The 24,857-nt window shown below is 48.8% G+C and overlaps 2 protein-coding genes and 1 long non-coding RNA gene across 13 annotated transcripts in view; 1 reads left to right on the top strand and 2 right to left on the bottom strand.

Moving 5' to 3' along the window:
- Positions 1-2,257: 2,257 nt before the first annotated feature.
- On the bottom strand, positions 2,258-13,301 carry F7 (coagulation factor VII). The gene is made up of 8 exons (XM_039878799.1): positions 13,148-13,301; positions 9,603-9,763; positions 8,151-8,175; positions 7,958-8,071; positions 6,165-6,305; positions 5,097-5,206; positions 3,538-3,661; positions 2,258-2,914 (listed from the first exon to the last, which is right to left on the bottom strand). Exons 1-8 carry the CDS (start codon positions 13,215-13,217, stop codon positions 2,319-2,321), a joined length of 1,341 nt encoding a protein of 446 aa, XP_039734733.1. The 5' UTR covers positions 13,218-13,301; the 3' UTR covers positions 2,258-2,318.
- Positions 11,812-24,633, top strand: LOC120615626 (uncharacterized). The gene is made up of 2 exons (XR_005656324.1): positions 11,812-11,973; positions 20,731-24,633. It is a non-coding gene; the product is annotated as an uncharacterized LOC120615626 (long non-coding RNA).
- MCF2L (MCF.2 cell line derived transforming sequence like) overlaps positions 16,515-24,857 on the bottom strand; it is a 155,613-nt gene continuing 147,270 nt past the window's right edge. For 7 of the 11 annotated variants that reach the window (XM_039878787.1, XM_039878792.1, XM_039878788.1 and 4 more), the window contains 5 exons: positions 24,501-24,619; positions 20,465-20,586; positions 18,765-18,877; positions 18,580-18,683; positions 16,515-18,445 (listed from right to left, as the gene is read on the bottom strand). In XM_039878787.1, the coding sequence (XP_039734721.1) occupies positions 18,360-18,445; positions 18,580-18,683; positions 18,765-18,877; positions 20,465-20,586; positions 24,501-24,619 (544 nt within the window). In that variant the 3' untranslated portion in view covers positions 16,515-18,359. Of the gene's footprint in view, positions 18,684-18,764; positions 18,878-20,464; positions 20,587-22,982; positions 23,058-24,152; positions 24,246-24,500; positions 24,620-24,857 lie in introns of all 11 variants that reach the window. The other 4 variants (XM_039878794.1, XM_039878795.1, XM_039878798.1 and 1 more) reach the window with 4 other exon arrangements.

Genomic DNA, 24,857 nt, shown 5'->3' on the forward strand with positions numbered 1-24,857 from the left:
ATTAATGGCTGGGGAAACCGAGGCAGAACCAGTGACTCACCAGGACCCTGTTTAACTCCAGGTGGCTCTGGAGAGGCTCCTGGCCTGGCCCTTTTGGTTCCATTGCCCCTTGTCTTCCCATGAAGAGAGTCCAGACAGCTTTTATTCATTTCTAGGAAGAAACAATAGACTTGCTGGGTTCAGGGCCTTCCGAGATCTCTCACAGTTTGGTTGCAGAAATTCCGTAAGTGTCTGTAGCCTGAGCTATTAAGTTGAAGGACATCGGGGTATTTGCAAATCAGCTATACCCAACCCTCCTCCACCCCTGACCTATGGATGTTGCTGTTTCCCCTTAAGAACTGGATCTCTGAAGGCGGGGCGTCTCCTCCCACACGCTCGTGGTGGGCACCCGGGGCCTAGTGCACCTGGGGCTTGAACTCAGGACCTTCTGCGTGTAAAGCAGATGTGCTAACTACTACACAATGGAGCCACCCCCAGCTATACTGTTCTTGACGACATAATTGAGTCCTTCCAGATGCCTCATTTCACGTAAACTGGTTTCATCCTCATGGCAAGCATTGAGGTGGGCTTCCATTGTACAGATGAGAGAACAAGGCACAGAGAATATAAGCAGCCTGGCCAAGAGTAAGAGTCAGAGCCAGACTGACTCCAGGAGGTCTGGCCCTATGTCAGGTCTCTTAAAATGCAGATCCAATTGCTTGGTGAGATCCCTATAAATTACAGCATGACCAGGGCAGCAAACCTTTTCTGTAAAGGCCCAATCATGAATATGGTAGGTCTGTGGGTCAGATGGTCTCTGTCACAATTACCTAGCGCTGCAGTTTTAAGCAGCCAAGAATGATGAGTAAAGGAACGGGTGTGTTCTAATAAAACTTTATTTACGAAAATAGGTGGCTTGGACTTAGCGCCAGCCATAACTTGCAGACCTTGGTCTACTCTATACTAAATATGGCTTGACTGTTCAGCAGAGCAAGTCCCGGCACCCTGACTCACATGTGTTAAGCACTGTTGGTGTGCCAGCACTAGACGGCCCAGATGCTGTCCTCCAGTCGTGTCCCAAGAGTGGCGGGCACCTGCCAGCTTTGCTCCATCCACCTTTGCCAGGTAGGACCCACTTGAACTTTGATCTTTTGTTTCATTCTTACCCACCTGAGACCTATGTGACCCTACTTTTACTGGGCCCACAATCACCTGAGGAGCTTGCTAAAAATGTAACTCAGGATCCTACACCCCTTGGATCCTGCTGGTGGGTCCTGGGCCCAGGAATGTGTATTCCTGGATCATCCCTGGTGGTTCTCAGTCAGGTGTTCCCTGGGCCTCTCTATGAGGACTGTCATTGACTAGGGCCTTGGCAGGAAGAGAACACTCAGTTCTATAGGGCTTTGGGAACTACAGCCTTCAAAATCCATCAGAGACCTCTTGGTTTTAAAAATCAGCCTCCCTGTAAAAAGGTTCATTTTAGTGATGTTGGTAATTGTGAAAGAAAAGACCAGCTTGAAGACAAACACCAGGGTCTCAATGAAATGGATGTAGACAATCCATGAATAGCAGGAAGGTGGAAAAAATGCACTGAGGAGGTTCAGCTGTTTGTTGTTCAGGGGGAGAACAGGTGGCATACGGTATGGAGAGCGTGTTATGTAGCCCTTTTTATGGTGAAAGATACAAATACAGAACAAATATAAAAGGATATCCTTCCAATTGAATGATGCTTCTAATTTACTTGAAATGAAATACTTGCATAAGAAAGAAAAAAATGAAAGTTAAAAGACAGCCCCAAGAAAGTGGCCCGTGACACTGGGTGAACACACACACGCACACTGCCACTGTGCGGGCAGAGAGATGCAACGGAAAGGTGCAGGTGAGGCTGGTCACTTCTCCACTTCCGCCAGGGCAGGGCCTCCTGTCTCTTTCGTCCACTGCCCTGTGTCTCTCATCTTGCTATTTTCCTCTCAGTCTGTTTCTTTGAATCTCCGAGTCTCTTTCTCTTTCCATCTCCTCAGAATCTCTCCCCTCAGTTTCTCTCTGTCTCTCGATTTCTCTCTCCTCTTGGCCTTTTTCTATTCTTTTCTCCATCTTCCAGTCTCTCTTCATCCCTCATTCTCTTTACGTTCTTTCTCTTGGACTCTTCTTCTTTTACTCTATCTTTCCTTCTCTGTCTCTCCCAGTATTTCTGTCTCTATCCCTCCCTCTCTCTCTCTCCCCACCCCAAGAATAGCAGGAGAATTTATGGGTTTGATGACAGGACAGCCGAAGCAGCAGCAGCAGCAGCAGCAGCTTTATTTTGCAAGAGCAGGGTCCATGGAGCTGACACTGAAGCGCTAGGGAAATGGGGCGCGGAGGAGGCCTTCTGAGTGCTCTTTTGAGCTCATGAGCCTGTGGAGCCACTCAGTGTACTGGGAGACCCTGGTGTACACCCCAAAGTGACCTACAGCTGCACAGCCCACACCCCAGCTGACGACACCCGTCAGGTACCATGTGCCTTGGAACTTGGTAGCATGTGGACCCCCGCTGTCCCCCTTGCAGGCATCCTTGCTCCCATCCAGGTAGCCAGCACAGAACATGTTCTCTGTGATCTTTGGGGAGGTTTGCTCCCTGGTCGACTGCTCCAGGCAGTCCTGGGTCATTAGCCTGGGCACGTCGATGGCCATGAGCTGGAGGGCCGTGGCGCCCCTTTCAAGGAGCTGACCCCAGCCGCTGATGAAAGAGAAGCGGATGGAGGCCAATGTCCTCTCGGAGAAAGCCTTCTCTGGCAGGCAGAGGGGCACCACATAGTCTGTGAAGACCACAGGCCTGCTCAGGCGGAGCAGGGCGATGTCGTGGTTTGTCTTGCCTGTGATGTACTTGTTGGGGACAATGACCTGAGCAACTTGCCGTTCCTGCTCGTCGCCATCCTCCTCACTCAGGTCGTGCTCACCTGTGGGGAAACCAGCACCGCTCATGCCCCTTGCCCTGCAGGCTTAGGGTATAACCCTTCCCGAACCTCAAGAAGGTCAGAGCCTCCTTTGGGGTATGAGGAGCCCTGAGTCCAACTCCACGCTGGCCTGAGCAGCCGGCCTTTCTACCAGTGGGCTATGCGTAGAGTGTGAATCTGGAACCTGAGGTGCCGAAGGCACATGAGGAGGGGTGCTGGGCCAGGCAGCTGTGGGTTGGTAGGGAGGACTGCCCGATTCCCCTGCTTCTTTCCTCAGGGGTCCTTGTCATCCCATAAATCCACCAAGCAGAGGCCCACCCATGGTGGCCAATGGAGTCCTGGGTCACTGCATCCCCTCAGGGCTTTTGGCCCAAGTGAGACAGGCGGATACAGCATCACCGCCCCTCCCCCCGCCACCATGTCTTAGGTGTGGGAAAGAGGATAAGGGGGCTGGTGGCCACGGTGGCTCCCTGTGAACACTGGGATTTGTTGAGATGCTGCCCACATCTCTTTTTGGAGAAGTTCATCTGGGTGGAGCTTGGTGTTCAATGCCTTGAATCTCAGCTCTGAGTTGTTATCACACAAGAACCGTTCTCTCATCAGAAGGAAGGAAGAATGAAACCTACCCACTACTGCTGTCAGATTCTTAAAACTCTTGAATCTGTCGAAACAGTGGGCTGCGGAGACCACCCAGGTGGTGTCGATCAGGGTACCCCCACACAACAGCACCCCGTTCAGCTTCAGAGCAACCTGACAAGGGCACAGCACAATTGGAAAATCACATTATTATTCTTAGGGTACCCTTCCTTGGAGATTCACCTTTCCCCTGCATCCTTGGGGATGGGCTGCATTTATAGGATGGTTTCTGAAATCCTGGGACCAGGGAGTGTGCTCTGGGAGGCCGTGCTGCCGCAGTTGCCCCCAGCAAGCCCACCTGAGTGGATCCCCTGTAAATGTACAGGAACCCATGTCCACCAGCCATGCCTCTACCTCAGAGAGACTTCGCCACCCAATTGTGGTGGACTCTGGTGAACACATCTGTCCTATTTGGATGTATCTAGCTCTGATTATTCTCTGAACACCAAAAACTGGGGTTCCACAAAGCTTAGAAGAGGGCCCTGAATTGCAAAGTCACCACCCAGGCCCCAACTGCTGTGGGAGGTTGCGGGGGGAGAAAGGGGAGGCTGGGTGGGAGCAGAGCTGCCGGATCAGCAAGAAGTATAACTTTTTCTGAGTCCAGTCCGGAAGGGGTCAGATGGCCACTGCACGAGAGAATTGCAGCTGCCCTGAGCCCAGGGTCAGACTAAGGATGACCGCAATTCTCCAATTTCCCTTTCAAGGTTCTCATACTTTTATTTCTAAAAATTCTTAACTGTTCGACTTGGGGTGTCCCGGAATGAAGGGTTAGACAGGAGTCAGTGATTCGGGCTCAGACCTGAGTTTGCAGGTCTCTCACACTTGAGTGTGCATACACCCCCGGGCTCTCGTGAAGTACAGATGCTGACCCACTGGGTCCAGGGGCCTGAGACTCTGCATTTCCAACCAGGACCAGGCTCATAGGCAGCCTGGAAGAGAGGCTTCATGGAGGAGCTACGGCCCACAGACCTGGCCACATGTAAGGGACAGCCTCCTGGCCTGTGGGAGGACTTTTTTACGGATCAAGGATCATACTGTATGATCTCACTGATATGTGGAATCTAAGAAAAACAAAATAAACGAATAAATGAATAAACAAAACAGAAACAAACCCATAGATATAGAGAACAAGCTGATGGTTGCCAGAGGGGAGCCTGAGTAGGGGGATAGTAATTAAAAAAAACAAAAACAAACCATAATATCTGGCATACAAAAAAAAAAAAAAAAGCTTCCAGAGGCAGATAGTAGATGGAACCTTGACAGTGACAGAGCTGGGTCCAAATCCTGCCTCATCTGTAAAAAAGGAGTAAGATTAACAGTCTGGGAAAAAGCAGTGTGAGGAAGACAAGTAAGCAAACGGAAGTGCTGCTGGGAGCACTGAAATCTGAGATGAATGGAGGCTGTTGTCTACAACAGGCCTTCAGAATGAAGAGGAATCCACTGAAGCACTGCCATGAGCAGCGGTGACTTGGGGCCTGGGGTGTCCTGTGGCTGACCTGCCCACTTTCCCTTTGAGGTCATGAGTGACCCTGGGGCCCTGAAGCCTTACCTGCCAGGGACATTCCCCTTTGGGGCACACCTTGCCACCTATAATTCGGCCTTGGGGTTGGCTGTCATTTCTTTTTTCCAGAACAGGAATTTTTCCACATGGATAGTCAACTGTATAAAACAAAAGTCAGCAAGACGTGGGGATTTATGACACGTGGACAATTAATGAGAAGAGGGCTCTGAGCCTTGCAGGTGGTGGCTCTGCCTCTGGTTCTTGCTCTGAGCTGTGGGAGGCCTCGGGGTGTAAGGAAGCACCTGTGGGAGCTGCTGGGTGAGTAGATGGGGCAGGGGCTGGTTTTGCAGGAGCAGAGGACCCAACTTCTTGAAACTGGGTTCTGCTCATTTTTCCAGGGGGAAGAAGTGCTGCTTAATTTCCTGAAGAGGAATGCTATTCCATCTAAAGGTTTACTGGCCTCTCAAGACAATTGTGCTGCTATTTTAACCCCACTCTTGGTTTTTCGTCTGCTCCAACAAAGTCCTTGGGCCAGAAAAAGAAAGCATTCAGAGGTGGTAACTGAATTTCAGGATGTTTTGACCTGGCTGGGTATATTTACTCCTGAAGAGGCACAGGGTTTTGGGTGCCCCAGCCTTTGGAATTGCAGCCCCATTAGTTTGAGGTTGGTTTGGAGAAATTTTCCATTTTTCTAAAAGTGTTTGCAAAAAAAAAAAAAAAAAGGTTTTGAATCCAGAAAGCTATGGTCAATATAGACACTGAGTGTGGCAGGGTAAATTCCTGGCAAAGGGAACTGGATGTGGAAGCCTTGTGCTGCTCTTCTGGGCCCACCTAGAATGGGCAGGGGGCCTGAGGCCAGACCAGGGCGCTGCCCCAGGCTCTGTCTTACCCACTGGTCCCCTGTCCTGCTCTTGGCGGGGAAGCCGCCTCTGCCCTCAGTCTCCTCCCTGCTTCTGAACATGTAGTGGTTGGCATGTAATAGATGCTCAGTTAATTGCCACCCCTTCTCATTTTCTAGCCAAGAAGGAAACCTGTGGCATGGCAGGAATTAGTAAATGCTCATCCGGAAGTGAAACGGCACACAGCCCCTGGAGCAGGTCCCCGAGAACCTGTTACCTGTGGGTGCACAGGACACCTCGTCAGCCTGGAGTGTGTACCCCTTGTGACACCAGCAGGAGCGCTTGGCCTCCACATGGTTGCTACAGTACTGCTGACAGCCTCCGTTCTCATTCTCACAGATCAGCTGGTTATTCTTGTCTGAGGACAGAAGGAGACAGCCTGAGAGGGGCCTCTGCTGGTCAAGGAGAGTGAGCTTCGTGGCCACCCCTCCCTGGGCGGGGTGGTTCTGCATAAAGGTGGCACTCAGCTGCCAACTACAGAGGCTGGGCCTGGCACCACCCCACTCTGCAGATTGATCCAGAAAGGCAGGACCTGGTTTTTGGGTGCTCGGCCATGTCTGAACAGCCTAGCCAGTCGGGACACAGGGCCAGACAGCATGCAGTGGCTTCCATACTATTACCCCTCCCAGTAGCTGGTGGGGAGCTGAGGATGGCCGTGGGAAAGCAAAAGTTCCCTGGGGGGCAGTAGAAAAGTCCAGCTCAATCAGAGACCTGCCACTGAGAGGCCAGGGAGATGAGACTGCTCTACAGTCAGGCTCCGGTGCTCCATGACTTGGTCTAGGCTAACCACTGATTTGGACAGATAGAGACAAGGAACCTTCAAGCTGACTAAAAGACAGCGCTTTGGTGTGGGAAACAGGATTGGTTTGCTGTATAAGTCCATGACCCCCAGTGGGAAGGCCAGTCCTGGAAGTGAATTTACACCAGGGCGGCTGAGCATCAAAGGCTGGGAAAAAGCACGGAGGCTTTCTAGCCTCAGATAACTGGCAGGAAGCCTCTTTCCTAAGTCTTTACTCTATCTGGTCTCTGTTCTGCTTAGATCAGAAGTTGACTGTGGCCCAAAAGAGCTCGTTCAGCATCAGAATGTGAGAAAGGATTAACCTTGCCCTAAGAGAGGACTGGTCTTTGCCCTCAGCTCATAGTATATTAAGTCTACACTATATTAAGTAGGATGCTTTTAATTTAATCTGCCTGAAAAGAGTGTTGTTTCCCTGGGAGCCTTGGGTCACACTGGCTGGCCTAACAATGTGATTTCTGTGGGGCCTTGGGCCATACGGTATCAGCTCAACCTCTGCAGGGTCTGGAGACCGAGGTAAGCCACGTGGGTGGTCAGCCATGTCTGCGTGACTGAGCCCCAATAAAATCTCTGGGCACCGAGGCTCAGGTGTGCTTTCTGGGTTGGTGATACTCCATACGTCTTGTCACACGTCATCTTGGAGATCAAAAGACCGTCCATCCGACTGCCCAGGGAAGGGATAACTAGAAGCTCCCACTTGGTCCCTTTGCTGATTTCAATGTGTATCATTTTGCTATAATAAATAGTAACTGTGAGTATATCAGCTTTCAGTGAGTTCTGTGAGTCCTTCCAGCAAATTAATGAACCTGAGGATGATACGAAGGAGCTTTGAACTTTGCAACATTTTAATATATGGAAGGTAAAAACCCCAAACTTGTACCTTTGTAATAGCAAGTAGGGAAGGTCAAGTTTATCCAACTGTCCTGTCTAGTGGGGCATACGGAAGCTGGGTGGTGGTGTAGTGACTTTCACCGGTATATTCTCATAGAATTTCCCAGTGCTGGGAGCTCAAGGGTTTTATATTTCTCAGAAGGCATCAGGGGGCAATCAAGTTTGAGAATTGTCACCTTAGCACCCCAGATTCAAGACTTTCAGGTTGGCAGGGGCCTTCAAGGTTACCTAGACCAACTTCCCACTGGGACTGAGGCTCAGCCTCATGCCTGACCAGGCCTTGCCCATCAACCTCCCAGGGACCCTGTCTGCAAGCACCTTACTTGTCTCACAGTTCCGGCCCTCAAAATTGTCAGGGCAGAAGCAGATGTAAGACTGTAAATGGTCTTCACAGGAGCCTCCATTCTTGCATGGATTTGAGCTGCATTGGTCCCCATCTGTAGAGTAAGTCAGTGTCAGTAATGCTGAGGAGAAGGGCTGTTGGGTGGGATATAAATGGGCCGTTTACCTACTCACCTTTGTAAGACATCCAGAACTGCTTCTGAGGGAACAAAGAGGAAGCCGCGTGAGACATACGTTCACCAGGAGCAAACGTTTACAGTATCCATGGAATAAACTGATGAACTGGGGTGGGCAGGGGTGGGGCAGGGGTTTCTGGCCTGGGGCCTTTTACAATGGGCTCTGGAAGCGAGACTTCCCTCTGAAGATGAGGTGGGCTCATCTGGGGGAGGAAGGTTTTTCCTAATACCCCACCACCACCCGATCCCAGACTGCTAAGGCCACCGGAGGTCATGAATTTCCTTCTCCCAAGTCAAAATATCCTAATTTCAGCCCCAACTCTGCCACCTCTGGGTTGTGAACCTGGGACAAGACACATATGCTCTCTAAGCCCTCTTTTGTTCCTTGGATGATGAGTGATCATTCATGCACATGGGCTGACATGAGGAGAAGGTTAGTAAGGGATATAAAGGCATGTAAAGGTGTACTGTGAACTGCAAAGGTTTCCATCAATAAAATTGATTCTGGAAGAACATTTTGGTCAACTGAACTTTAACTCACGGGGTTGCTGTGAAAATAAAACAAGATGAGAACTGTTGAAACTGCTTTGAAAAACTACCTGGTACACAGCTACAAAGTATGACCATTCTCAACTTGCATGGAAAGTGTCATGTTAGCCTCTGTCTCAGACAGCCCTACTTCCCATTGGGCATGAGGTGTCCCGTGAGTGTGAGCCATATGCCCTGTGAGTATGAAGTGAAGCATCCTGTGCTTGTGAGGTGAGTGTGAGGTGTGGTCTTGTCTCATCGTAACCTGACCACACTCCTGTTGAAGTATTCCAAGGGATGTGATACACTTAATTATGCCTCTTTTAGAAAATGAAAACAGAAATGAAGGCCACTCTATCCATAGGGCTCAAGGGCAGGTGGAGAAAGCAGTGGTTTCCTAAGCGTTTCCTCACATGAGTTTCCCTCAAAAGGTGCCTATGGGCAGTGCCAATGGTGAGCGGCTCACCCAGGCCAGTGTGTCAGACATCTGTTCTGATAGCAGCACCCTTGTGAAACAGGTGCAGTTTTCGGGGACTGGGGGAACATTCCTTGGGAAGGCAAAGGACACATCGAGTGTGCTTTTGAAACTATATTTTCTGATGCAAAATTTAGGACGCGTGGTGTGGCAGAGAGGAGGATGTGCCTGGAAATGGGAGGTGGTATGGAGCATTGTAGGAGCTCTGACGAAGGAAAGTGAAGTCATTCATAGGAGAAAGCGTCCCAGACAGTGAAGAGCTCTGCCCGCTGAAGCGACCTGTGTGTTCGTTTGTGCATGCGGCTCTCACAACCACAGAGGTAGAGAGACATCGCTTCTAAGACACAGGTGCTACCCCTGCTGTCCCAGAGCGCCCTTCCTGAAGACTGAGCACACTGACCTACACAGTGGGTGGTGCAGAGGGCGCCCCATGGAAGGTGAACTCACCAGCGTCTCATCGTTCTTGAAGATCTCTCTGGCTTCCTCAAAGGAGCACTGCTCCTCCCTGCACTCTCTCTCCAGAGAGCCCGCCCTCAGCTCCTCCAGGAGCCAGTTGGCACGCCTTTGCCTGTGCAAGACCCCTTGGGCTTCCTTCTGGGTAATGAAGACTGAGAAATGGGAGTTCCATGAAGCATTCACAACCTGTCATTCCAAGATGGCACAGAAACCATCCACACTGGTCTCGTCCCCCTCAGCAATAGGAGTCAAAGGGTTCCTATCGACAGGCCTGACTGAATTTGAAATAGGAGTGATTTCTTATGGCTGGTTGGTGATGAAAAACCACACAAACTTTATGTACAAAAATATAGCAATATGTTCATTAAATTATAATTTAACACACTCGTACCTTTTGATCTGGTCACTTTACTTCTAGAAATTTATCCTAAGGAGGACTGCACGAAAACCTAGCTATTAGGAAAGCTATTGTTAATAATCATCCGAAATGACCAGATGATGGTGTCCCATGTGGCCAGGAAACAAAATGCTTAAGAAGATGTGATAATCAGTGAAAAAATAAGATAATAAAACAATATCTGCTGTATAACACTTTTTTGTAAACAAAAATGTACATGTAAGTAAAGTAATTTATTGAAAGGTATACATAAAAAATTAACTTTGGGAGTTAACAGCTATTCTGTTTCAAAGTGTGTACAAAGTGTGTAACTTCTATAATCAAAATACGCATCTTCTATGTCTCTGGAACCTAGAACATTTCATCAAGAGTTGAATGAGTGTGCTGGAGGGTAGTACGGTGGAAGGGGGCCCTCTGGGACGTGCATTTGAGAGAGGTCAGGCAGCGGCGAGAGGCTCGGCTTGGGTGGGGGTGAGGTGGGGAGAGGCAAGGGTTGCTGTGATGACATGGGAAGAGCTGAGGGTGGCCTCACTGAGGGTGGCAGGTGGAGAGGGTCCAGACATTCCTTGTCTCCATTTAGAGCCCAACAGTCTCATTTGCTGCACATTGGGGTTGTTCTTCCCAGCTCTTTGGAACTCATGTTACTTCCCAGTGTGGTCAGTTCTCTCCTCCCAACTCACTCACTCAAACTCTTTCTATGCTTTGCCACCAACCTCGCTCTCTCCCTTTGAGATCATACTCTTGAAGGAAAATTCTTCACCTTCCACCACGGTTCTTCCATGGACTCTTAAACCCATGATACGCAAAAGCTGCCATGACTCCCATGGGCTCCTCATGGACCTTTCTTGGTGGCAGGAGACCTGCTCATCGCTCTACTTCTCAACAATGCATTCCCCTGACTGTCGAGGCCTGGCTTCCCCCGGGTCCTCCTCCCACATCTCTTCTCACCCGCTCCAGCCTCCTTTGCTGCCGGCATTGAGTATCCTTCTAGTTTTGGCCTTTCTGTTCTAAACACTCTCCGAGCCACCTCACTCCATTTCCGCTTCAGCTCTCCTTCCAAAACCAGAACTCACAACATTTATTTCTACCTAGAAGTGTCTCTGAACCCCAGATCTCTGTGTCCAACTTCCCTGTAGACCGAATAACCCACATTCGCAGACAGCACATGTAGGTCCACCTCCGTCCTCTCCGCCCCCGCCGTGCCTGCTCTTCTTGTCAGAGGCACCCGTCTTGGTGAACAGCTCTGCTTGCCTCCTAAGCCAAGATTCTCCGAGACATCTGCCCCCTCGCAGCCAACTCTGCTGCTGCCGCCTTCCGTATCTGCCCCTCTTCTCTCCTCCCCGGTGACGCCAGCTGAACTAAGGAGCTACAACTTCCTCTGGGCCCTTCCTGAGTGCTCGCCTGCTGCCATGGGAGCTGGGCAGCTCCGTGCCTCCTCCGGGCTCTCACAGTGACCCCCGTAGTTACTTGCAGATAGCTGGTGTCCCTGCTTTTGCTTAGGAGGAAGGGAGGTAAGTGAGGCTTAGAACTCACCCAAAACCACTCAGGGTAGGGGTGATGGGACCAGTTTGAACACCTTAAATTTGAGGATTCTTTCAGACACCCAGGCAGACATGGGGACCGAACCCCACGAGAGGGCTTGGTGATGGAGGTAAGGACGGACGTTGAAGTTGATGACAATTATGCAGAGGCTGAAGTCAAGGGCGTGAAAGGGGCCAGGAAAGCCCTCAGGGCCCTGGTGCTGTCCCATTGCCTGTGACTGGTGCTATCGGGGACGGTGCAGTGAGCAGTTCTAGAAGTGAGCAGGGTGCGTGTGGGGTGAGAAGAGGAAGTCGAGAATGGAGCGAAGTGTGGAAACAGTCCCGGAGGAGAGATGAGACAGAGACTGGCTATGAAGAGGCTGAGGCTTCCTGAAAAAACGGCAGGCTGTCTGTGCTGTGTCCCTCTGTTCACCAGAAGCTGCTGGTGAGTGAGCCAGGGGGGGCCTCCAGGACAGGGGGGAAGGTTATAAAGTATGAGGAGAGCAGGCAGGAAGGGGACATGGCAGCTCCCAGGCCGCCCAGGCTGAGGGAGACCACATCTTCTTTAAAATTAGAGAGTTTCACCTGTCTGTATTCTGGGGAATCAATCCATCTGGTTTGAAAGAAGTTGAGAGAAAATCAAAGACTGGAGATTTCTGGGAAGGAAGGCGGTTGGGGAGCTCATGTGGGGAGGAGACCCGAGACTAAAGACCATAAAAAGGCCATTTGCTAACCAGAGCTGAATCATCTGCCAGTGAGGATGGCAAATTTGCACTACAAAGCTCTCAGGAAACCAGGGGCAACTCTGATAATAAAGCAACATGCGATTATTGCAAAAAATTTAGAAAAGACACACTAGAACCAGAAAGATAATGAAAGTCACCTGCAATCTATCACTGTTTTCCTCCCCTAAGACAATAGGCAGCACTGACTTTCCCTGGAGCAGGAAATGCTCTCCTTTGGGCACCTGTAGTCATCAGGGCGGGTGACGCCACCCCTCAGATCCCAGGTGGGACTTGAAGGACGACATGACCTGGATTTTAGAGGACAGCGTCAGTACCTTGTTTCCACCACAGCTGCTACTCGATACTGGAAAATCACAATGAGGCTTGCTTGTAAAGTGCGTCCCTCTGTTTCCCCACTCAGGCACTTGAGGGGCGGGGGAGGGGAGGGTGGCCATGCTCACAGCCATGGTGGTGGAGCAGCGCAGCTCAATGTCCCCATGCCATTCCTGGCACTGGCTAACTAGAAGTCCGGGAGAACAGAGTGAGAGAGAGGCACACCGCCACCCCACACCCTCAAGCCCCCCATTCTGTGCTCTTGTCCAACTACACAGGGTGGGTCTGCTCTGAAAGTCTTTGAAAAATAATTCTGCCAAAGCCTGTGCTGTCAACAGCAGTCTTTCCTCCAATGCCCGGCAAGTGCCTGGGCACTGTTTGCTTTTTGGAAGGAAAACAGATCACATCGGAGCCAGCAAATGCTCCTGGTAAACCGGAAGGTCCCCTGAAAACGGATGTCCATGACGGTGAACAGAAAAGAAGGCGAGGTTTGGGAGGCCTGGCTGCCAAGCTGGGAGGCCCTCCTCATGGGGTTTATAGAGAACCACCCCGCCAACATACCTGTAGTCAGAGACCCCTGCAGGCCCAGCAGAAAGCACAGGAGGGACAGCTCACAAGGCTGCGGAACCATGGTGAGGTCCCGCAGTGTCACTGGTCTGTTGACATTCCAGTCAGGGAGGCGGGCAAAGTTTTCAGCCTCTAAGGCCCAGAGGGATGGGGGAGGGAAGCCTTGCTTCCCAAACACCGTGCCAAATGACGTGCTAAAGGGGAAATCAGAGACAGAAAGACAGTGCCTATGTCCAAGAAGCCAGGTCCAGGAATCCGGGCAGAACATGGCCGAGTCTTTGAAGCAGAGGTTCCTTTTCTGAACCGTAGGTGTTCGCGGGGAGGAAGAGGAAGTGGCAGCTCCTGGGCCACCTAGGCTGAGGGAGACCACATCTTTAAAATTAGAGAGTTTTACCTATCTGTATGCATCTCAAATGCAATTTAGAGTTCTGAATCCCTTAGGACTTATGACTGCAAGATGGGAAAACAGAACTAAACTGCAGGTGAAAAACCATAGCCCACGATAATACTGGTGAGAGGAGTGCACATTTTGAGTGTGAACGTTAATGTTTTGAAGAGAGCCGCAGAGGAGACTGCCGGGGCCTGGTTTCTTAGGAGAAGCACCAGGACAAGGAACATCTGCTCCTAGCTGAGGCCGCCACTTTATTTCATTTGTAGGTGGCATCCCCTGTGTTTCTGGCATCTAGGTCTTGTCCCTCTGGGCCTGGGGCACAGCTAGGGCGAACACTTATCTTGGGCTGCTGAACAGGGAAGGTTTTCTCAGGATGCCAGACTTTCCTTGCTGAAATTGGGACCATCCTAGACCCACTGGGATGCTCAGTAACCTTGGCAAGGCTCACATGGGTGTCCAGCTTCCAGAGGTCCTGGGCTCGATCCTCTGGAAATCATATCTTTTCTGTGAATGAGTGGAAAGTGGGGATACCAGCACTGCTCATTTCTAGAAGGATCCCAGCCCTATACCCCAAACGGAAAAATTAGTTCTTAGGAGAGATCATGTTTTATTGATCATCTCTGAAATTTTTAATCATTACCATCGATAACTGCTCAATTGTTTAGGAATTTAATTATATAGGCATTTATTTGTGGAGGAGGAAGGGGGAGAAGAGACTTTTGCATTTGACTGCTCCTCCCAGCCATAGCCCTTTCTGGGGACATCTTTGTCCTTGTCTTTCTTTGGATTTTCCTCCTTAAAGGTATGACTAAACCTATAAAAGCGTCTGAGCCTGGTATCTGTTTTGTTTTTTTTTTTAACCGAAAGTCAATTTCTTTATTATTCATCAACCTAAGTATTTTATTTCTTCTTTTTAAATTTCTTCTTTATTTTTAAAATTCCTTTGGATTAAAAAAATCTTTTAAAATTCATTTATTTTTAATTCTTTAATGTCACCATATATTTGACCCCTTTACCCTTGTCTACCTCCCCTCCCCCCCACCCCTGCCTTCTGGTAACCACTAGTCTATTGTCCATGTCCACGAGTCTCTGTGTTTGTCCTGTTTGTTGCTTTTAGGTTTATATCCCATATATAAGTGATATCATGTGATTTTCACGTTTAGCATGGTTATATTGAGGTCTATCCATGTTGTCACAAATGGCAATATGTCATCTCTTCTTATGGCTGAGTAATATTCCATTGTATATATGTGCCACAGCTTCTTTATCCAATCATCTATCATAGGACAATTATATAGGACAATTTGGTTGCTTCCATGTCCTGGCCACCATGAATAATGCTGCTATGAATATCGGTGTGCAAATATCTTTTCAGATATGAGTTTTCAATTCTTTGGGGTAAATATCCAGTAGAGGGACTGCTGGATCATATGGTAGATCAATTCTTAGTTTTTTCGTTTTTTTCCCCCCTCTTTAATTCCGCCCCCTGCTCCATGGATGTTGCCGTTTCCCCTTAAGAACTGGATCTCTGAAGGCAGGATGTCTCCTCCCACACACTCACGGTGTGTACCTGGAGCCTGGCGCACCAGAGGCCTGGTCCTTGGCTCCACCTGGGGCGCGAACCCAGGACCTTCTGTGTGCAAAGCAGATGTGCTAACCATTACACTATGCAGCCACCCCCAATTCTTAGTTTTTTGAGAAACTATTTCTTCTTGATTAATTTTAACAATTTGCTTTCTTAAAGAGAATCTCTATTTTATGTTTACAGTGGATTTGCAGAAAGTTGTTCATAATGGTTCTCTCATTTTAAAACCTATATTTGTTGTGAAGTTATTCAGTTTTTTTTGTAAATTGCTGTATTTTATTATTTTTCAAGGAACAAGGTTTTGATTTTATTTGGTTTTATTATTTTCTTCTCTGAATTGTGCTAATTCCTCCTTTATGCTTTCTTTGGATTGTATTGGTCTTACTTTTAGCATCTTTAAATGATTAACTCATTAATTTTGTCATGTGGAACATTAAATGCAGGGCTATCAGTGCCACCCTTAGCTATGTGTTAGCTGCACCCATGAGCTCTGACATGCACACTCTGTCCGGTCCTACATCTATTGGAATTCCCAATCGCATTTCCTTTCTAACTTTTTAAACTGCCTTTTTCATTGGTTTGTAAATATTTTGTGTACATTTCATGTGTGTTGGAATATAGTGCACATTTTCTAATTTTAGGGACAAACAGGTATCAATTTCTATGAGCGATAATTAAATTTTCACCCATGATTGCCGATCTTTGCTCTCTATAGTTTGAGCATAACTGTTAGATGCTAACGAGTTCTTGATTGCCAGATAGTGTCTTTTTACTCTATTAATTGTTCTAAATTCCATTTCACGTTATTCATATCGCTATCCCAGCTTCCTTTTGGTTAGAGTTTGTCTGCTTTATCTTTTTTTCTATTTTTTCTTTTCAGCCTTTGTATAATTTTGTTTCATGGTCTCTTTTAGCAGTTGTTACATCCAATTTGATAATCTTTCCATAGGTCAGTTTAACATAATTACATTTGTTGTGATTGAGAAAGTTGGACTTATTTCTTCCATCATCTTTTGTGTTTCTGTTCATTACGATTTTTCCTTTTCATACCCTGCCCTTCTTCTACTGGATCAACAACCTTCTTTCTTCTCTACCTTTTTGGTTTAGAAGTTATCAATTGTATCCTTGTTCTGACATGGCCATTTTATATTTCTCTTGTTACCTTTACATTGTTGACATACGTAAGCTTGTTGTTTTCTATCTTCATCATTTTCTGACAAAGTAAAGTATATGGAACATATACCTAGGCTATACTTACTGCCTGCCTCATTTCTGTTTTAATATGTGCTTGCTATACTGTGTATAGATGAGCAAAATAAAACACCACAGTGCTGGAAACTTAAGACAGAAGGAATTCTGTGCTTTTACAGATGAAGGCAGACGGCAAGAGTTGCTGATATTTATTCAAACTCCATTCATATAATAAAGAATTCTGGTTTTTAAATTTCGTTTACATCAGGCAAAAAAACAAAAACAAAAACAAAAACAAAAAAACCCCAAAACAACAGTGACTGAAACATGAGGTTGTAAAGTGCCTTTATGAGGAAGAGGTGACAAAAAGTGGTGGGCAATCCCAGGCTGAGATGGCAGGAATGGTATCTGAATAATTGACATATTAATTAAATTCAAGACACATAATTTTTCAAATAACTTATACACCAGAAGGAAAGCTGCCAAGTCTTGCACATTTTGTTTTATTACCATACTCTAGAGAGGTCTGGCTGGCAATGATGGCCTTGCATATGGTGATGGGGGAAGAAGCCTGTTGGCCTCGGGCTGCAGCAGGGCCTGGGGCTCAGGGAGGGCTGTAAAGTGACACATTTCCAGCAGCATGGAGGCTATAAATACATCCCTTACATTGGATACATATGTACACACATTGACATATATATACACACACATATATAAAAATATCTGCCCCAACCAGATACAGAAAGAAAGTGTTTACAAACAACAGAATTTGTTTCTGAAACACAAAACAAGGTAAAACATAAGAGTTTTCTTTCCAGTTCTGCTTCGATTTGACTAAAATAAACTCTGCACCTTTAAATTTCTGTATTCAGGGTGGCTCTATACAGTACACGCAGGGTGATTTTACTCTGTACGCAGGCAGAGGCTGTTGGAAAGGAGGCAGAGGTGCCTTGAGCTCAAGTTTCACTAAACTTCTTGTGACATCATTGGTTCAGATGAGAGCCTGCAAAAACTGCATCTTTATTTACTCTTGAGAAACCATGAAAAATCCTAATTCAGTGAAGCTTGTTAAAAAATCAAGAGTCCCCCCTTTTTTTTTTGTAGAAAAGAAGGTTAACATTTTAAATTATAGTTTAACTTTCCTTTTGAAAATTAACTACACAGGTAAAAGAATTTCATTGGTTTCTAACTGCTTTTGTTTGTAGAAACACTGCCTGATTTTATCAAAGGGATGGGTTTTCATTCACCTGTGACCAGGTGGTCCTTGGAGAGTGCTGTCAATTTCCGTGAGAGAGTCCCCCAAATCATTCATTGGTATAATAAACAACATGCTGCAATGTAAACCCCAGTAACAAAAAAAATAGTTTTATATCAAATGCAGTATCAAATTGTCATTTTATGTAAACACAGTGATTCCTGGTAAAGATTAGAGGCCAAAGTACCACAAAAAATGGCCGCGGGATTAATCCCTGCTTTAAAAAAAATTTGTAAAAGACAAAATAGTCCCCCCTCCCCCTCTCTCTTCAAGCTGTTGGGTCAGTGAATCAGTCACTTTTTTTGAAAGGAGTCCCACAGTATGCATATTCCTGCAGAAAGCACCAGACCAGAGCTGTCAGAAACCAAAGCAGAGTGGCTGGGACTGGCCCCGCCCTGGCTGCCAGGCAGAGGCCAGAAGGGACCACCTCGAAGCCCTTCTGCACAGGTGGTCTGTTGGCCTGCAGCACCCCATGTCCATTCCGATTTTCTAAGGAAGCTTGGTGTACTGGTCTTCCCATGGGAACTGGTTTCTGCGCCCTGGGAAGGGGTCCTGGCATGGAAGCTGGAGGGTAGAATCTTCCCGAACCTTTCCTCTGAATGCCCCCACATCCTGCACCGTGGGGTTCTGTGGGCAGCGGGCAGCTCCTTGCTCGGGTCTCGTCAGCGTCCTCCATTTCCAGGGCATCTTAGAGCACCGTCCCCTCACCAAACTAGGCAAGCCCAAGCAAAGGAAAACTTAGAGGTTCGCAGGCTGGTCTCCTGCACTGGGGGCCCGGCTGGAGCTACCCCTGCAGGTCTGAGAGGGGGGTGCCGCAGCTCTCGCTGCAGCTGGAGGAGTTGCTCAGCAGGGTGGACCCTGCGCTGGATTCTGCGGGAAAACCAGGCGAGAACGGCTTCGGCTCTGTACTTGCACACTTGAGCCCCTCTTTCTTGTTAAATAGGCTCGAGGCTGTGAAACCCGGAGGGCTCAGAGCACGGCCAGCGTGGAGCGGGGGGTCTTACCTGAGCTGCTCAAGCACTGCGCCGAGCTGGACTTGCTGAGGAGTGTGGACAGGCTGCTAGCTGGCACCCAGCCCTCCTTGCCAGAGGTCAGGTTCTTGACATACCTGCAAGGGGCGTGGGCCGGTCAGTGGCTCCAGCCCACGTTCCGAGTGGCTTGGGCATGAGTGTACCATGTGGCATCTTACCAAAGGCCCTCGTCACCCTCCTGGACCACCTCCACCATGTCTCCGCTTTTCACGGCGAGCATGTCGGGGCCTCCCTTCTCATCATCCACCATGATGGTGTACTTTCCCGGAACCTGTCGGGGGAGGGCACAGTGCATCAGGCACACAAAGCCCTCTCTTTCTATCCCCCAGGCATGGAGCACGGGCCACAGCAGCTGTCCAGAGACAGGCAAGGTTTCATGAGAGTAGGCTTTGAAATGTCCAGTGAGCAGAGAAGGACAACAAGCACTCTGCCAGGGCCCTGCCATTTGTGGAGTTGCTGGTATGATTATTGCTTTAAATTGGGAAGATCACTTAATTGTAGGAAGATGCTAGGTCCCCAATTGTGACCATGCTAAAAAATCTTCTCAACCTACAGAGTGCTCTCAGCTTGTTCCTGGTGGTCTGGCCTTATTCTGCAGCCCCCTCTGCTCCTGCCACACCAAGCTCATGCTGGTCTCACTGGTCTTGAACACTCCAAACATAACCCTTGGCCCCAGAGTCTTTGCACTTTTTGTTCCCTCTTCCTGGAATGCTCTTTCCACATTGGCCTCCTGTCTGAAATAGCAGCCATCCTCACTTAACATGCTATGTATTTTACTACTTTATTGTTATTACTGCTTTGCCTCCCCGCGGAGGTGATTCTTGTTTATCTTGTGCCCTGCTTTGTCTTCAGTGCCTAAGACAGTAGATGCTCGACACATATTTGTAGACAAAGCTCTGTTATGGAATGTGGACTCTGAGAAGAGGAAGCTGTTCTGATGGGGGCGGGGAGGGGGAGCCTCATTGGCAGTAAGACAGCCCGTGACAACATGTGGCTAACATGTGGATAAGTCTGCAAGGCTGCAGGGTTTGGAAGCTTGAAGGTCTTTATCCTCATTAGAGCCACCATGCCCTCTCAGAACAACCTGCTTTGGTCCCTAAATGGCCCTGAGCAGCCAAGATCATATCCTCGGCTATACTGAGAACAGAATCCAAACACACTTCAGGGCCTGCCCAGCCTCCAGAGCCCGCCGCCTGCCCACCAGCCTGGCTTTCTCCTGCTCGGATCCCCACAGTGCCTGGGCTCCTCTGTGCCTCCTCTGTGTCCCCACAGCTGGCTCTTCTCACCCTCAGGCCTCCTGGGGGAAGGCCACCCTGAGCACGCCGAGATTCTCCCTCTGTTTCATGCCTTCGCCTGTATCTGCCTTGGGGATGTTTTGTTTGTTTTGATAACCCTGGTGCTAGAACCAGGGCATTAAGTATGCAGTGAATACTTGTTGGTATGATCCTGACTCTGACGACATAATGTGTAAACAGCTTCTCTCTGCTGCTCATGTTAGAACAGGACCTTGTTTGTAACGCAAAACCATACTTAAGATAGTGTTATTCTATTGAAAAACGAGAGAGAGGTGTATACATAGCTTTAAGAAAGCTTATGAGAACATTCCACTTATCTGAAGGGCAAATCAGGGTGAGCACTGTTCCCTTTGAAAGAGAGCCTCCCTCTATGTGGTGCTCTGATGATGGTGAACTAACAGGGGAGGGGGGAGGGCAGGGGGACAGAGACACAGGGAGCCCTGGCACCTGAAATTCCCCTTAGGGGCCATGGGAGCTGCAGACCACCACACGGGAGCCCCTGGAGCTCCCCCTCCCAGGGACCAGCCGCACCAGGCTGACCGCCCAGTGGGAGCCAAGATTACCAGCTTCCTGGGGCCCATTCCGCCTTCTTCCTCTGCGTCTGAGGAATTAATTGGCTCCTCTGCACTTGACCAGCCATCGTTGTCCTCAGGGGCCTCCAAGGGGTGAGATGTTTTGCTCCAACCTGAGAGGTGAACAGGCTCCAGTGAGGACCACTGCAAAGGGGCAAGCTGTCTAATGGGCCAGTTCCCAAGCCTGCGAATTTTTAAGGTCAGCAATGAAAAACGTGTGTTAAAGAGGCCTTAGGAAGCTGTCTTTGTTGCCCTAGAAAAGGATGCTGGGACCCAGAGTTCCACACCAGTCAGCAGAGCAGTGAGCCCCAGGAAGAAAGCATGTGTCTAACACATGCCCCCAGAACCGAAGAAGCCTGCAGACTCCAGCAGCCCTGGGAGCCCCCCAAAAACTCCCCTCCACAGCAAGCCAGGCCCAGTGGGCCAGGAGAACCTCTGAGCTTTGCCTACCTGGGACCAGGCGCTGTGGTGAGAGGAGTACGTCGCTATCAGGCTTGTGTTTGCGCAGGAATTGGGGACTATGAGTTTCCAGCTACAAACCACCCAACCTTACTTGCGCAGTGTGAGAAGCTAAGACTGAGCGCTGGCCAGGGGACACCGGGGGTCCCAGTGCTGGGTAGCCTAGCTACAAACGTCTTCTCCCGTCCTGCCCACTACTGATAGGGCAGGGTTTCTGGCAAAAGAGGAATGGAAGTCTGAGCATAGTGAGGACAGGAAGATGAAGACAGTTTTAGGGGCAGAGAAGTCAGCTCTGTCTGGCCAACAGACCTTATGTAAACCTGCGCTTTAGAGAGCAGCGTGGTTGTGCTTGTGCTGTGGGGAACTCCAACATGTCTGCTCTCTCGCGCCTGCATAGAAAAGGTTTTCTAGACACACAGCAACGTTTAGGCCTGTGGTTGCTCCCTTCTCTGTCTGGGAGCCTCTGGGTGAACCCTGTTTAACAGGCTCCAGTAGCATCTCTGCCTTCAAACAGTGTGACAAGAGTAATTAGAAAATACTGAGACCCGACTGTGCCTGAGGCCCCAAGTATGGAACCAGAAAACAAAAGTGCTCGGCAGCATAACCACCACAAATCAGGACAGCATCACTCCCGATCTACGCAAGGTGTTGGGGATGTTGCAGGACATTAGGCCAAGGTGACCATGACCATGAACATGGTCACCTCTATTTCTCGTAAAACAGTCCTTAATATTGATATTGAGTAAAACAATAGGCTGATGACGCTCTTCCGAAAGCAAGCACTTAAGCATTGGCAGGAGTGCCAGCCAGGAAGGCTCGAGTCATCGCCACCTGCTGTAGACTGAGATAATTGATGATGATGAGGATGAAGAGGAGGAGGAGGTCTGGCCGCTGAGCTCCAGGTGCTGTACTCAGGGCCTTCCCACACATCTATCTACTGTGACTCCGCAAGGTGGCTTTATCTTTATTTTACAGATGGAGAGAGGAGCTTGCAGAGGTGACATAACTTGGCTAGAAAGCAGCAGAAACAGCATTTGAGCTGCACTGGGCTGTTCTCCAGCCTATGTTTGCTGCTGCCCCATGCCAATCTCCTACACGACGGAGAAGACCTCAGGGGAGAGGCCTCAGCTGTTGCTGGGTCTTAAGTAGAAAATGTGTAAGGAACAAAAATACCCCTCCCTGGACACTGTAAATGGGAAATGGCTCTTCTCCTGAGGCAAGCTGAGTACCGCCCACGTGAAGGCTGTGGGAGAAGGTCAGCAAGCTCCTGGGCTTGGAGCTGTCATGCCCCGAGAGCAAGAGGGCAGTAACCAGGGTCCTCAGGACGTGGAGTGCTGCTTGAGGCCAGGGTGGGCCGTGGTGACCTCTGAGTGGTCTCTGGCGATGCCTGAGGGGGATGCTGGTTCAGCCCATGCCCCTCCGGAACCTTCTCTTGTTTGTAAAACTGAGCAGGATTCACAAAGTGAAATCCTCTATGTGAACTTGAGACCCTTACCCTGGAACAGGGGAGTCTTCAGGTTTCCCTGGGTGGAGAGGAGGGGGGGGCTTTACTTGTGGAATATGAGGGGGCAAGAAAGGAGAAAACCTGAGTTCCAACATGGAGCTTGACCCCATCTGTCTGTACGACTGGTCGTCTCCCCATGAAATGCAAGGTTGAATGGGATCCCATAGCTGCTATGTTGTGTTTCCTCAAGAGGGGTCATGACAAACAGGTGAAGGAGAGTGGACAGGGGTGCCCTGCAGCCTACAGAGCTGTTGAATAATAAAGCCCAGCCCATCCAAATGCTGGCCAGCTGTTGGCAGCCACTACTGGCCGGTGGGTAGTTCTGGACATTCTGGGCGTGAGGGATTCAACAGAAAAGTGTAACATCATCACAGTGTCTGTCGCCAGAGCATTATGCTTTTGAACAAAACAATAAATTTGCATCTGGCTAGTAGAAACCTATTTCATTTTGCATCTTAGATGATGTGTAATGGCAAGACATACAGCATCCCTAACCGGATGGGTAAATGGATGGCAGGCTATATCCAGAAGTTTGAGCCACTCTACCTCGTAAACCAAAAGGCGTTGGATCGCTCTTTACTTCATGTCGCTTAGCTTTTTTGTCAGGACTGGTAGGAGAAGCTGCAGAAGGAGGAAGAGGCAAAAATATGACAGGAGAGAGAGAGAGAGAGTGAGGAATTGCATGCAGAGCACTAAGGAGGCCGTGAGAAACACTGAGTTCATGCTGGGATGGGATGCAAACATCGTATGTCCTGATATCCACTGATTCAAAAAGTAGCTTCCTGGGAACAAACCTAAGCTGGCTGAGGGATCCCACAGGTGAAGGAAGAGCCCCAGGAAAAATGAGACAAGACCTGTGTGCAGTGTGCTTTAGCAATTGGTATCATTCTTTGGAGCTACATCTAGGGTACATTTTCTGAGTTCTGCATAAAAGTATTCATAGTATGCATACTTTCCATACTAAGCAAAGTATATAGACCAGAATTTGTTCTTTTTTAGACGTCTAAGTTCAATTTAAGAGTATTTTATAAATTGGAAAAGAAAAAAAAAAACCCTTTTAATTTTCTGGACCAGTGTCTGGACCACTGATAAGAATCCTAGATAACACTGGCTTTTTGCATCCTGAGGGAAGACCTATAATGCCTCACTTTAGAGTTTGCTTCATGTCTCCATGTATTTCCCTCCCATGTAGTTCATTATCAAGGAGCACTCAAAGGTGAGCAAGCTTTTAGAGGTCTCCATCCAAGGGATCCTTGATCTTCTTTGTGCACTAGCAAAGGCCCCTAGAAGACAGCTGATACCAGTACTTCAGCACCCTGGCAGAGGAGAGTAACCGCAGCCAGAAAGGTTAAGGCCCACAGGGACCTGACAGGAAAAAGCAAGAAAGCGGGAGGGTGGCATGGGAGGAATTGGACCAAAAAAGCAAAAGACAAGTCCAGTTTCTGAGCAATCCTTCATTAGAAAAGCTCACCTCTACCTTTTCAAAGAAAGGTTTCCTGAAAAGAGAACTTTGGCTGCACGTATAACAGACATACCAGTGTCAGTAAAAAAGAGTGATTCAGTGGAAAAATGCTTTCGAGTGGCTGCACTGGGTGAAGCAGGCAGATGCCCTTCCCAAGACTGTCCTCACGAATGATCACTAGACGAATGGATGAGAGACATGCCACCACGGCGAGGGACCCGTCCAGGAAACGATTTTAGGCGGGCGCCTTTTACCTTTCTGACCTTTGAGGTTAGCAAAGCCCTGCAGAGTAAAGCGCTTCTTGGAAAGTGCAGAGCTTTCTGAGGTAGAGCTAGTGACTGTGTCATCTGTGAAGGAAGAGAAAGGGGCAGTGCAGAGGGCATCTGGGGAGGGCGCACATCTGGTCCCACCGGGCTGTCTCTGGGACGGGGTTTGCTGTGCTGCGGTTGCACTGATGACGAGGAAGAGGGCTGGGAACCCCTAGGCTCTTTACAAATGCTTCTTTGCACCACCGATGGGAGGCTCTTGTGTAATGGCAAGACATACAGCATTCCTATCCCTGATGCGCCTCCTATACCCGGCTCAGTTGCCCGAACACCCACCTTTGCCCTTCTCTGTGGGCTTTGGCAATGACGTTGGGCTCACGTATCCTTCCAGGCTTAGAGGGTCGGTTTTTCTTTCTTCCAACTTTTTGATATTTCTTGTGTTCCCCTTCGAGGGACTAATGACATCAGACACATCGAAAAAGAAATAGTAGGTCGCCTGGTTAGTTTTTCAAAACCCTCCCTGAGGATCTGAGGCATCTAGACATCCCCAAATTCCTATCCAGTCTTTAAACGGCATGTTTTAACCACGGCAGGATGGCCCAGCACTTCTAGATTAAGCCCAAATGAAACCAAATGAGAACAAAAACCACCTTTCTAGCCATTAAGTAGGAAGTGGTTTTGCTGTTTGTTTCT

Source organism: Pteropus medius, unplaced genomic scaffold (genome assembly GCF_902729225.1).
Source record: "Pteropus medius unplaced genomic scaffold, Ma_sr-lr_union100, whole genome shotgun sequence".
NCBI classification, from domain to species: domain Eukaryota; kingdom Metazoa; phylum Chordata; class Mammalia; order Chiroptera; family Pteropodidae; genus Pteropus; species Pteropus medius.

Coding starts and splice junctions, on each gene's coding strand:
- F7 (XM_039878799.1), bottom strand. CDS start 13,217: ATGGTTCCGCAGCCTTGTGAGCTGTCCCTCCTGTGCTTTCTGCTGGGC. Junction 8,072..8,150: donor GTTCTGGATGTCTTACAAAG/GTGAGTAGGTAA, acceptor CTTACTCTACAG/ATGGGGACCAATGCAGCTCA. Junction 2,915..3,537: donor GAATCTGACAGCAGTAGTGG/GTAGGTTTCATT, acceptor GTTTCCCCACAG/GTGAGCACGACCTGAGTGAG.